The 12414-nt window shown below is 45.4% G+C and overlaps 2 protein-coding genes across 2 annotated transcripts in view; one reads left to right on the forward strand and one right to left on the reverse strand.

Annotated features, from left to right (window-relative positions):
• Positions 1 to 12414, forward strand: part of CCR9 (C-C motif chemokine receptor 9) — a 108403-nt gene that overhangs the window by 44989 nt on the left and 51000 nt on the right. The window lies entirely within an intron of this gene.
• LOC147722407 (uncharacterized) lies at positions 1960 to 4846 on the reverse strand. The gene is made up of 2 exons (XM_086966839.1): positions 4502 to 4846; positions 1960 to 2729 (listed from the first exon to the last, which is right to left on the reverse strand). The coding sequence occupies exons 1-2, from the start codon at positions 4730 to 4732 to the stop codon at positions 2328 to 2330; spliced, it is 633 nt and encodes a 210-aa protein (XP_086822965.1). The 5' UTR covers positions 4733 to 4846; the 3' UTR covers positions 1960 to 2327.

Here is a 12414-nt window from a genome sequence, read left to right on the forward strand (position 1 = left end):
GCACTCATCATAGAGGCACTCTGTTACTCATACTTGCACATCCATTCATTCACCCATTGACTCTTTTTTTGCATTCATCCACTTATCTGTACACAATAAAACACACACATAAACTCAACAAGCTTATGTAAAATAAATTAAAAGAATAAAAACTAAAAACAACTATGCAACCTCCTAAATGTTTAGCGCATATGCTTGGAATAAAAATGGATTAAACATAGCAGCTGTCTTGCAATGGTATTGTATATAGTGCAATTTGGTTCAAAAATAGCTGTGACATTTAGAAGCATAGTGTTCTGAAGTGGTACAACAATCATACATACAATGCCATTCCAAGATGGCCACTCAGTAAAATCTTGCAGTGGATCATCCTTGAATGAATGAATATGTAAATGAATGTTTATTTCCATGATTAATTAAAATCTTTGCAAAAACACAATACATAAAAAGTTCACTAAGACTACTGCAGACTTAAAATCTCAATTCACCAAAAAGTGAAACATTTTTGCAAACCATAATTGACACACAGCTCATGAGAGTTCTCTGAAACGTTTATAAATATAAAATCACAGTTACCCGTAAAATGCATGTTATAAAGTCCTACATAACTAGATACCATTGAAATGAACATATAAATGTGTTTTGACCATGAAAGGTTCACTATAATACTGCAGACTTAAAAATCCCAATTCATCATCCAGCGCAATATCTTTGCAAAACCCGTTTAACACCCAGTGCATGAGGGTTCTCTGCGACTTTTATGAATTTCAAATCACCAGTTTGCCGTAAGGAGCATGTTATAAAGTGCAATATAACTAAGAACCATTAGAATAAATAACGTTTGACCCAAAAAAATGATTTAATATAGAAGTCCATAAAGTGCAAGCTTTCATTGAACTTGGATAAGAACTTTACCAACCTGATGTTCAATTAGATATTGATGGGATTTAGCTCCGCCATAATAGCCTGTCTGTATTTCCGCCCATTAGGAGTATTAATGTCTCCACGCAAGATATCTGTGTGCTCTCAATAAAGTGCTGGCCACAAGCAAACTACATACATAAGGGTTTCTTTTCCAGTCCTACTGAGCTGGCAGGTGAAGTCAATAAGATGAGGTAAAAGGTCCAATGTTAGAAAAGCCTTAAACCGATAGTGCATGAACTTCAATTTGATGTACTTCACGTAATTTGTACTCAGAAACACCTAGTGGCCTGGACAATGATTGAAACTAATTTTTGAAACACTGCCTGGGACACCTGCGGGTTCCATAGAACCCTTGCCTGGAGAGTGTCTAGGGACATTTCCAAAAGCCGACGGTGCACTGAGTTATTCGGGCTAGTTCCAATTTGTTGTCAGTTGAGATTATCCAGGAAGCCTGATCTAGAGGAGCTTAGTTTGTGGCACAAGTTGGAAAATGCTTGCTGTCTGGCTATTCCATGGTTTAGTAGGCCAACGTCCAGATGTATTTGTGCTGGGTAAGCTGTCCTTAGAAGGCAAAAAACAGATTTATAGATTTTAGTCACCAAACCATTCAGTAGGCTAGCATCCTTCCCCATCTGAATTTTCATCCCATATATGTTATTATAGGCAATAAGTACGCCTTTATTACCTGAAGGATTGGATCTAGTTTGGAGCACCACAAGTGTTTAGAAGCAATTATAAAAGCACATTGAAGGGCCTGGGCTTTGTTTCTAATTGACTCTCTTCGCTGTGTTGGGTTTTCTCTTGCGTCCATTCAGACTCCTAAATACTTGTACTACTTTAGTTTTTCAAGACTCTCATTTTCCCAGTGCCAGAGCCCTTTTTTATTTACCCTCTCGCCATATATAACTACTTTAGTTTTAGTCAAGTTCACTTCCAAACCATTTGACCTAGTGTATTCCTGTAGGCGGGGTTACAGGGACGACCTTGACACCAGGTGTTGCGGGCAAAGAAGGTTTTATTTTTAGGGTGCTTTTATATACAAATGTCTTTCTCCTCCTCTGGGTCAGGCGGTCTCGGGGAAATGTGCTGGGATCCGTGGTTGTTGCTTCGTCCGTTTCTTGATGGTAGGTGGGGACGCTCTAGCGGGACTCCGACCAGCTCCGTGACATGTAAGAGACCAGAGAGAGAGGGAGGCCGTTACTGTATGTTCTTCTCAGTATATGCACCTTCAGGGACCGGGGTAGTGAGGACAGCCCTAGTGTACAGCAGTGCTCAGACGTCTTTAGTGCAACGGTGATCGAAGGGCGGGATAGGAGGTGAGGTACAGGGACGGAAGCGGGTAGTGGAAGGGGGGGGTCGGAGACACGTTAGGGATGAAACAAACAAGGGCTTTTTACACTATTCTACACGTGAGCACTCCGGCTCCCCACCCAGGCTGCCCAACGCCGCCGTACCTGTGACAGCCACACTCCTCCCTCGGGAGTGTGGCACGGCGGTTCACGGGGTCGTTGGCCTCCTGGCTCTCCTCTCTCCACCGGCTCCACCTCGCCTCCTCGATGTTCCTCAGGGGTCTTTTCTTCCTCGGTTCCGTCCTTCTCTCCGCTTGTCTCCGTCTCGACTTCCTCCTTCCGCTCCTCCGGGGTGTAAACACGCCCTCCGTACATCACATCCCGGCCTTTGACCATTCCGGTAGTGCTGACGTCCACAAGGGGCGGGTCCTCCTTCTCGGAATCGAACGCCCAGTTAAAGGGGCCCCTGTGATCGCCGTCCACGCTGTCGTTGCACTGATCGTTCCTCCAGTCAGTCTGTAACGAAGGAGGAGGTTCAGGGTCAGAGGGGCACGGATTCCACCATTCCCCCCGGGTACGCTTTCCGACCTCACCCTCGTTACACTCCTCCCCCCCTGGATTCGCCCGCTCGGGGAGAATGGGCATTCTGGACAAGAAGTCTGCGTTGCCATTATCACACCCTTTCCTATGTTTAACTGTGAAGGCGAATGGCTGGAGAAATAAAAACCACCTCAGGATCCTTGCATTATGGGATAGGTTTTTGTGCATCCATTGCAAAGGGGCGTGATCGGAGTAGAGTGTGAAGGCTTTACCCTCCAGGTAATACCTGAGCTTGTCCACTGCCCAACGTATTGCCAGGCATTCCTTTTCCACCGTAGGATACTTTTGTTCCCTTGGGTGTAGTTTTCGGCTCACGTACAGGATGGGGTGTTCTTGTCCGTCGGAACCCTCCTGAGACAATACCGCACCTATACCAGTGTCGGATGCGTCTGTTGCTAGGGAGAAGGGTTTCTCAAAGTCGGGAGAAATCAACACAGGGCTTGATGTGATGGCCTCCTTCAGGGCCTGAAAAGCTGTATTTGCCTCATCTGAAGGAGGGCATGGCAGTGTATTCCGAACCTGCTTCTGTAGGAGGTTCGTCAAGGGGGTTGAGAGGGCTCCATGAATTGCTCCAAGATAATACTGGTCATAACTTCTTCCTTACTTCTGCTACCTGGTCTCAGCCATTTTTCCGCCGCCATCTTGATCCTCAGGTACAGTGTCTTTGGATTTTCACCGGTGTTCCCCTTTTCCTTTCTAAACCTGAGCCTGTAGGCCTCTGCGTCCATTCCTAAATGGTCCAGTATCACCTCTTTGACATCATAATAGGAAGCGGTGCCCGAATGGTTGGCTACTTGATAGGCTGTTTGGGCCTCACCTGTCAGTAGCGGCGCCAAGAAGAAAGGCCATTTCTCCTCTGGCCACCCACAAGCCCTAGCGGCCCTTTCGAAATTGAGGAGAAAAGCATCGGGGTCTTCCCCCGCCACGTATTTTTGTAATGCCACTCCTGAGGGGTGTGCCCCTAGGGGTCTTCTATCAGCCGTTGTTGCTGTGCCTGGGGCTTGTACAGTCTTTTGAATGCTGTCCATTTGCTGGGCTATTGTGGTGCGAAACAGCTCCCTATCGGCGTCTGCTGTGTTGATCTGTTGACCAATGGCCCACTCCAGCTTTTGTTGCCCGTCGATCAGGGTTTGGATCACCTGGTCCATTGCCATGGCCGGGTCCGTTGGGGAAGATCCCACTTCTGACACCAGTGTAGGCGGGGTTACAGGGACGACCTTGACACCAGGTGTTGCGGGCAAAGAAGGTTTTATTTTTAGGGTGCTTTTATATACAAATGTCTTTCTCCTCCTCTGGGTCAGGCGGTCTCGGGGAAATGTGCTGGGATCCGTGGTTGTTGCTTCGTCCGTTTCTTGATGGTAGGTGGGGACGCTCTAGCGGGACTCCGACCAGCTCCGTGACATGTAAGAGACCAGAGAGAGAGGGAGGCCGTTACTGTATGTTCTTCTCAGTATATGCACCTTCAGGGACCGGGGTAGTGAGGACAGCCCTAGTGTACAGCAGTGCTCAGACGTCTTTAGTGCAACGGTGATCGAAGGGCGGGATAGGAGGTGAGGTACAGGGACGGAAGCGGGTAGTGGAAGGGGGGGGTCGGAGACACGTTAGGGATGAAACAAACAAGGGCTTTTTACACTATTCTACACGTGAGCACTCCGGCTCCCCACCCAGGCTGCCCAACGCCGCCGTACCTGTGACAGCCACACTCCTCCCTCGGGAGTGTGGCACGGCGGTTCACGGGGTCGTTGGCCTCCTGGCTCTCCTCTCTCCACCGGCTCCACCTCGCCTCCTCGATGTTCCTCAGGGGTCTTTTCTTCCTCGGTTCCGTCCTTCTCTCCGCTTGTCTCCGTCTCGACTTCCTCCTTCCGCTCCTCCGGGGTGTAAACACGCCCTCCGTACATCACATCCCGGCCTTTGACCATTCCGGTAGTGCTGACGTCCACAAGGGGCGGGTCCTCCTTCTCGGAATCGAACGCCCAGTTAAAGGGGCCCCTGTGATCGCCGTCCACGCTGTCGTTGCACTGATCGTTCCTCCAGTCAGTCTGTAACGAAGGAGGAGGTTCAGGGTCAGAGGGGCACGGATTCCACCATTCCCCCCGGGTACGCTTTCCGACCTCACCCTCGTTACAATTCCTCTAACATGTTTATTAGTCTCTGGAGGCCCACTATAGTTTTACTTATTATAACCAGGTTGTCTGCTTAGAAAAGGTTGGATAGCAGCTTTTCTCCCAATTTTGGTGGATGAGAATTGACCAGATCTACCGCCAGTGTGAAATCCGATATGTAAAGTTTGAATAATATTGGGGACAATATGCAGCCATGTTTGAGCCCTGCTGTTGTAAGGACCTTCCTAAAGACATAGTTACCGTCCCAAAATGTCCAGGTGTTGGGATTATAAGAGCTCTATTGCCCTCAAAAATTTCTCTGAAATAGACCATGATTGCATTTATTTCCATAATTTCCCTCTAAGGACCCGGTAAAAAGATGACTTTAGTAAAAAAAAAGCAGATGCATAGAGAGAAACTGCATTTACAACGAAGTCTAAACCACGTACTGCCTTTACAATGTTGTCTGTACAATGAGGCGTCTTTTCCACTCCATTCCTTCACCAGGAGAGTCTTCACACCGACATGCCATAGGGCGTGTAGCGTTGGACTTTGAAGTCCAATGCTTGCCCTACTGTTGCACTGACAGGATTTGGAATAGTATTTGATACCTCTTCGAAGTCCAGCGCTTTCCCCTAAGGCAAGCTGTTGCTCATTGCTAAGACTTGCACGATAAAGGAATGCAGTGGTAAAAACGGGTCATTGTAAAGACCCCATTATAAAGCCATGCGCTGTAATGGCTTGCGTGGTTCCGACATACAACCATGTAAAGTAATGTCTGAGTGCAGTCAGCCTAATCAGAATTTCATATCTTAATTTAATTTAATTTAATAACGATTTCTAAAGCGCCTGGTGACCCAAGGGCATCCCCGCGCTATAAGATTTGTGATCCTGTTGAGGGGGAGGAGAGGGAGGGGAGACAGTCAAGGGGACTTCATTTAGGAAACAGATGAGTCTTTAATTTCTTGCGGAATGCTAGGTAGTTAGGTTCAAGTCTGAGGGAGCGGGGAAGAGCGTTCCATCCCGTAGCTGCTTGAACGGAGAATTGTCGTCCTCCTGTGCGGGTTCTTTCGAATCTAGGAATGCTAGCTAGGTTCTCATTCTGGGATCGTAGGGATCTGGTTGCTGTGTAGGGGGTGATCATTTTGCTGAGGATCGCCGGGCCAGATCCGTTGATCAGCTTCCAACAACTGGCCCGCAGAGTAGTTTGCTTCCACATCTAAAAGAGAAATCAGACTGTATTTGGCTGGAGAATCCCTCTTCCCTACTTTAAAGATGGGGTGTATAATTGCACCCCTTCAAGAATAAAGAACTTCTTCCTTCTGAATAATTTCGGTGAAGACAGGGGCTGCTAGTTTTTCTTCCCAAAATTGGGGGGATTTTGAAAAAACTGCTTGGGGGATCCCATTTGGTCCTGGAGCATGTGAGCAGTTGTCTGTTAATTGGTTCAAGAATTGCAAGTGGCCTAACTCCTGACTCAGCCAAGCTCAACTACTCAATTATGCTCACTGACATTCACATTATTTTCTATGTGCAGTCCTCGTTCCTTCTGGTTTACTATCTGCCAGAACTTTGCAGAATTCTTTGACTTGCTGGCATACACTAACATGGCCCAGTAATCTTTCGCATTGGGCCTCAAGCGTAGCCAGAGCTCCTTGTTAAGCTTTTTCCTGCTAGACTTCACAGCGGCTATTAGCTCATGGTTCCAAGGGACTAGTCGCAGTGAGCGAAGGAGCCTGTTTATCTGACTATTAGGAAGCAAGATTCCCAGCAGTAGTCTCTTCTGATGTTTGCTATCCAGTGGGAAGCTGGCAGCTCTACACTTCGTGAGAATTGGAAGTTATATAATCAATAAACTTTTCCCAGTTGCCGATCTGAGCCCTGTCTTTCATATTCAAGGCAAAAAATGCTGCGCTTGTTTGTGAATGGCTGTTATACTCGCTACATTCCATTGAAGCCTTTTTAAGTTTATTGTATTTGCTTCTGCCAGCAGGAACTTAGGAATCTAAGGTCCGGAAACTGTGGTGGATAATGTTACAACCTGCTGGAGGTAATCAGTTTCAAGTTGATGCTCATTTGTATATTGCAATATATGAACAAATAGGGAGATGGAAGCCATTGTGTGGTCCAAGTATGAAACTTACTTCTCAGAAGCCCGACTCCAAGAGGGAGGGATGCCATCTGCAAACTTGCTGTTTAACACTTTCAGCCCCACTACTGTACAAAAGGTTCGGAAACTCCTCTCCAACTTATCCAGGTGGGGCTTATCCGGTAGGATCTGTATAGGTAGTTGCCCATTGCAGCCTGGCTCTTGTTGACTGTCTTCATCGTTTTGGTTGTCAAATAGATTAGCATTAAAAACTTATGTGACCAATAGTTCTGAGTTTGTATGCTCCAATTTAATATCCATTGTTGGTTCCTTTAGCTTTTCCAGTGCAATTGTTTTATTCCTTTTCTAGGGGTTGATGTAGACATTTATAATGATAAATTGAGACTCAGGATCTGTTGTCCATACTTTGATGCTGACTGACAAAATCATTGGCTCCATTTTTACAACTTGAGGGGGGGATGTAGATGTAGCCCACAACCTATATAAGTCACAAGACAGCCTATTGGATGCCCTCTTTTTTTAGCCCTTAGTGAAGGGCTCACATATTCTACAAAGCTGATTAAGGGGACAGGTGTCAAAGCCCATGTCTCCTACAACATAAAAACTTGAAAGGATTGCAGGTAACAGATCAGGTTATATTCGTTGATCTTTTGAATCAAGTCACCCATGTTCCATGAACAGATTTTTAGTACAAGCCCTGGTTCCGATTGTGACCTTGCTCTCTCCCTGTATTAATCAGCTAGGTCCATAGTGGAGAGAGCTGCTGGTAGCCACTCCCAGTACATTGGGAACTGGGCTGTTACGGGGTATGTCCTGAATTGCCTGTAGTTCTGTTGTAACACTCTGCCTTGTGTCCATTGGATCATCTTGGAATGGTATTGAGCATAGTATGTCATTATTGTATGGGTCCCAAATGGATCCATCTTGTAACAGTAAAATTACTGACATGACATGACTGTGTGGTATGTCACACACTACAGATTAAATGAAGGGCAATCAGGCAGCTCAATCACAATATCTGTGATCTACAGGTTGCTCTGAATTCGGTGGTTGTGCATATTATCAGGCAAAATGAAGTCACTCACAGTGCAGTAGAGCCAATGGCTTAAGTGGGCTGACCAATTCTGCCATGCCTCTATTTTGCCTTGGAATTACCTCATATTGGATTGAAAACCTTTGTTAACATTCCAAAAGTGATATACCTTTGTTGATTGGGCGGGTATGTCCATGATTCTTTTCTGGAATACATGGCATTCACAAGGTAGATGATGGGAAAGTCCAAGTTTGTTCCCTTTGCCCATCACAACGTTCTGTGACTTTGTCAGACTCCTCCTTGCCCGGTGCTCAAACTCACTTTTGAAAAACCCCTCAAGATAGCTGCAAGCATAAAGAGACCAGTGCATCGCAGATGGCACAAGCATTCAGCAACATGCTGGACACAGCATCAAGAAACATGCCGCATGGCAATGCAAGCTGTGCTTCTTCCTCTAAAGCTTGCCTGAGGCCTCTGATGAGTTGCCATCTAGGTATGTATATCTTTATACATATTATTTTATGATTTCTATTTTTATTACAATAACCTGTCAGTTAACTAACCTGTCATGCTCTCCTAAAAAGTTTAGAAAGGATTAGCATAGTTCAAATTCTTCTACCAACAGGTTTGTTAGAATTGGGTAACAAATACAGAAACCCCATGCTTACTGAGAAAGTCTGTGATACTCTGTAAGGTTCCATGTTGGAAATGCCTGCCTAAGGCGGCTTTAACACAGAGTAATAACAATGCACCCTTAAAGACCTGTGGGCTTTAACTTATGCTTTTCATAATACATTTGTCAACCCTTGTACAGATGTTGCACTTCTCATAAAGATATCAGACCTACAGCTTCTGACATAACATTCCCCAATGGACCAATCAAGCCGTAAGGCTTTAGAATTGGGTTGTCACAAGAGCAAATATATTGAGCAGAAGCTTTTCCATAAGGCAACCATCACACGTAAAGTCATTAAATTATAAATCTGTACAAAAACAATTGGCAAAATCTCTCTTACGAGGGACTTCCAATGATTATAATAGAGCAAACTGTCTACTCCCAGGGTTTGTCAGATGGGATTCAACAAAAACAAAACCCTTACCTACTAGGGTACTAGTCTATGAGATTTGAAAATACATATCTCTAGGCTTTAGCACAGTATGATGACAATCCACCCTTGGTTATGGTAAGAAGACAATGACAGAGGGTATATGTCAGATTGGTTTGTGGGGAAAAATTATTCCAGATTCCATTAATCTGATTTTTTATAATGAAAAATGATGACAAAGGCAGTGACCTAGCTTATTTATTGCAAAATGCATATGTTAGCGTCAATGAGCCTTTAAGGGTGGATTGGGATCACAGTGTGGTAAAGCTTGTAGACCGGTTTTTGTTACAAAGTATCTCAAAGATTACCATAGCAAGCAAAGATTTCAGTGTTATGATATATATACTTTGGGGGAATTTGCAGCTTTATTGGGAAGTACCTCCTGGATATACCTGCCTACAGCCTTGAACAACAATCCACTATTTAATGCTTGGGGTCTTTAATAAATGTTTTTCAAAATAAATACGTCCAAGCCTACAACCTTTTGTCTTCACTTTTCATAATAAAGAGATAATGTCTATAGCATTGATCAGTGGCTTGTCACCATGGCCAGCTCACTGCTGCATACGTTTTTCCAAAAGGCATAAAGTCAAGGTCTGTTTTTCAACAAAAGTACAGAATTTACCATTCAAATGCTGCCAACCAAATGCTCCTATCTCAGTAGTGTTTTATAAAGCTTTTTTTCTCTTGCGCTGTCAAGCTACATTCAAAGAGCCTTAAAAACATTAATTATCCGTACTGCTGACTTAAACCATGTCCATTGCTCACTGAGGCATTAATGTCTCATAAACCATAATGGGCTGGTTTTCCAAGATCCTGGAATCCTGAAGTATCAGTACTTCCAGGATTCAGCAATATCGATGCAGGACTCCGGCACATCTGGAGTACAATGACAAATTGATCTTAAAACTACAGCGATTGTCCATAATCTCTTATGATCCTGCTTGACCGTGCCCAAATAAAAAAGCTCATGGCGAGTGGCAATTTGTTTTTGTTTCAGTTTGCTAAATTCTGGAGTGCGTTGACTCTTTTCATTTTAAGTATACATGCATTTATTGTATTCAATCATTCATTTATACATTGTTTTGTTCTTTAGGAGCTTATTTAAGACCTGTATATTATGATCTTTCATATCCTATGAAGTTCTGTGTTACTGTTCAGATACCGGTTTTGGTTATGTTTAGTCCATGAGCGAGGGAGTGGTCTCGGGACATGGGCAAGCGTTCCCCAAGGCTCTGGTGAGCGCGGGAGTGCCAAGGAACAGAGCTGTTAAGACAAGAGTATGCCAGATAACTTCTGAGCTTGTCTGTTCTGTTAGGATCCCCGGTAGGCAGAATTCTTGGGCTCAAACATTAGGGGGCAGATTTATGAGGCCCTTGCGCCACGTTTACACTGCTGTTGCGTCACGCAAGGCTGCGTAAACGTGGCGCATCCCTACGAGGCATTTACAACGTGACGCATCTATGGAGATGCGTCACGGTGTAAGGCCCTGCGCCACATGAAACCTGCTTCAGGTTTCATGTAGGCGTTCCGGTGCAGGGAGAGCGTTCCGTCGCAGGGACCCCCCTGGAAAGTGACTCAGTGAAATCTACAAGATTTCACTGAGTCACTTTCTGCGTCAATTCCTTACGCCTGCTTGAAGCAGGCGTAAGGGTTATGCACCATGCAATGTAGGGGTGGCCCCTGTGCATTGCAGGAGTCATGTCGCACTTGCGACATGACTCCAGCAATGCGCCACCCGTACGCCGAAAGATGCGTCACGCATCTTCCCTGCCTTGCACCATGGTGCGCCGCATTGTAAATGCGGCGCACCATGGGTGGCGGAGCTGTGGCACACTGTGGCGCACATTAACTGGCGCATCCCTGGGGATGCGCCAGTTAACATAAATCTGCCCCTAGGTATTTTCTTGGAGGAAATTAATGTGAATTGAGGGCTTTTCACTAATCTCAATTTTTTTGTACAGCATGGGGATCAAGTCCAGAAAGAATGCATAGTTCGTTCTATATGTAAACTGTTTCTTTTTGGGGGATAAACTGTACACAGAGCTGTCCTTGGTGGGGGAGACAAACAAATGCAATCACCTCCCCTGACAAAGGAAGTGTATTGCCTGCATTCCTATGGCTCGGGCAGAGAGCAGAGTGTGAAGTGTGAGAGTGGGGATAGGGTTGTACTTTAGAAATTCACTGAGGGCCTTGTTAGGAAGGGTCTTCCTATTATTTATTTTTCCTGCAGCTTGATACATGGCAAGTGTGGGGGTAGTGGGAATTACCATTTCAGTTGTGTTGGTGGGGATGTTTCTAGGCAGAGCCTTTCTTTTTTAATGTCTGATTACTGATACAGGGAAGCTGAATGACAGCCAGGTAAACATTTTTACATTTCATTATGCCTATGTTTTGGTCGCTTCAGACTAGAGAAAGCCCAGTGCTACCAGCCCTGTGAAGCATTACTTTACACAAATTCACTAAAACAGACACTGTTTTTCGTCATTCTACCCTGATCACCAGTAGGAAAGCGGAAGTGAGGTTCCGTGACAATTGTAAGTGGTGTTTTTAACTCGCACGAATATGGTCGAGTCTAGTATCTATGAACCGCAAATGACGAGTTTTGTAAGTGTGCGCAGTTTCGCTGTGCTAACTTAAACCGTTCGTTTGTTATGTGGGTTTGTCATCTGTACCCACGGGTTCCATCTTAGATACGGCATCCATTTTGTCTCTTGCCCTCAAGTAGCCAGCGAACGGACGCTGTCCGCTTCGCGACCCTGGGACTCCCAAGATATGGCGGAAGACGCATGTTCTTTGTAAGTGTCTTTATGACGAGGGGGATGCTACTGTAAGGCAGATGGCGCCGCTCGAGGCTCATCTTGCCGCACGGGCTTATTGTCTCAGCCGTGCATCTCATTAGGCACGTCCCTTTGATGCCTGTATCTCGTGCTTCTCGACACTCCCCTTTTACACCCTTTTCGATCTCCCTACTGTCTCCGTCTTCCTCTGCACCTGTCTTCGTTCCTATTTCGATCTACTTTACTGCTGATTGGAATTTGCTAATGGTGGGAAGATGGGTTTTTACAGTTGGGAACCGCCAAATGTTTCCGCACTTATGTTCCGGATCTTGTGTGTTTCAAAGTGATCTAAGCGACCCCTCTGAGAGCGACTTGTGGGAACCAGGTTGTAAACTATTGTGTATCATGTTATCCTATGGGTAAAAACTGTATAAAAGGAGCGATCCACAAATACAATTTGAAGCAGTCTC

The sequence above is a fragment of the Lissotriton vulgaris genome, chromosome 4_1 (genome assembly GCF_964263255.1).
Source record: "Lissotriton vulgaris chromosome 4_1, aLisVul1.2, whole genome shotgun sequence".
Lineage (NCBI taxonomy): Eukaryota > Metazoa > Chordata > Amphibia > Caudata > Salamandridae > Lissotriton > Lissotriton vulgaris.

Bases quoted from the DNA above. Each gene is read 5' to 3' on its own strand.
- LOC147722407 (XM_086966839.1), bottom strand. From the start codon at position 4,732: ATGGTCAAAGGCCGGGATGTGATGTACGGAGGGCGTGTTTACACCCCG. The intron at 2,730-4,501 runs GTACGGCGGCGT...CCTTCGTTACAG, and splicing joins GAGGAGTGTGGCTGTCACAG to ACTGACTGGAGGAACGATCA.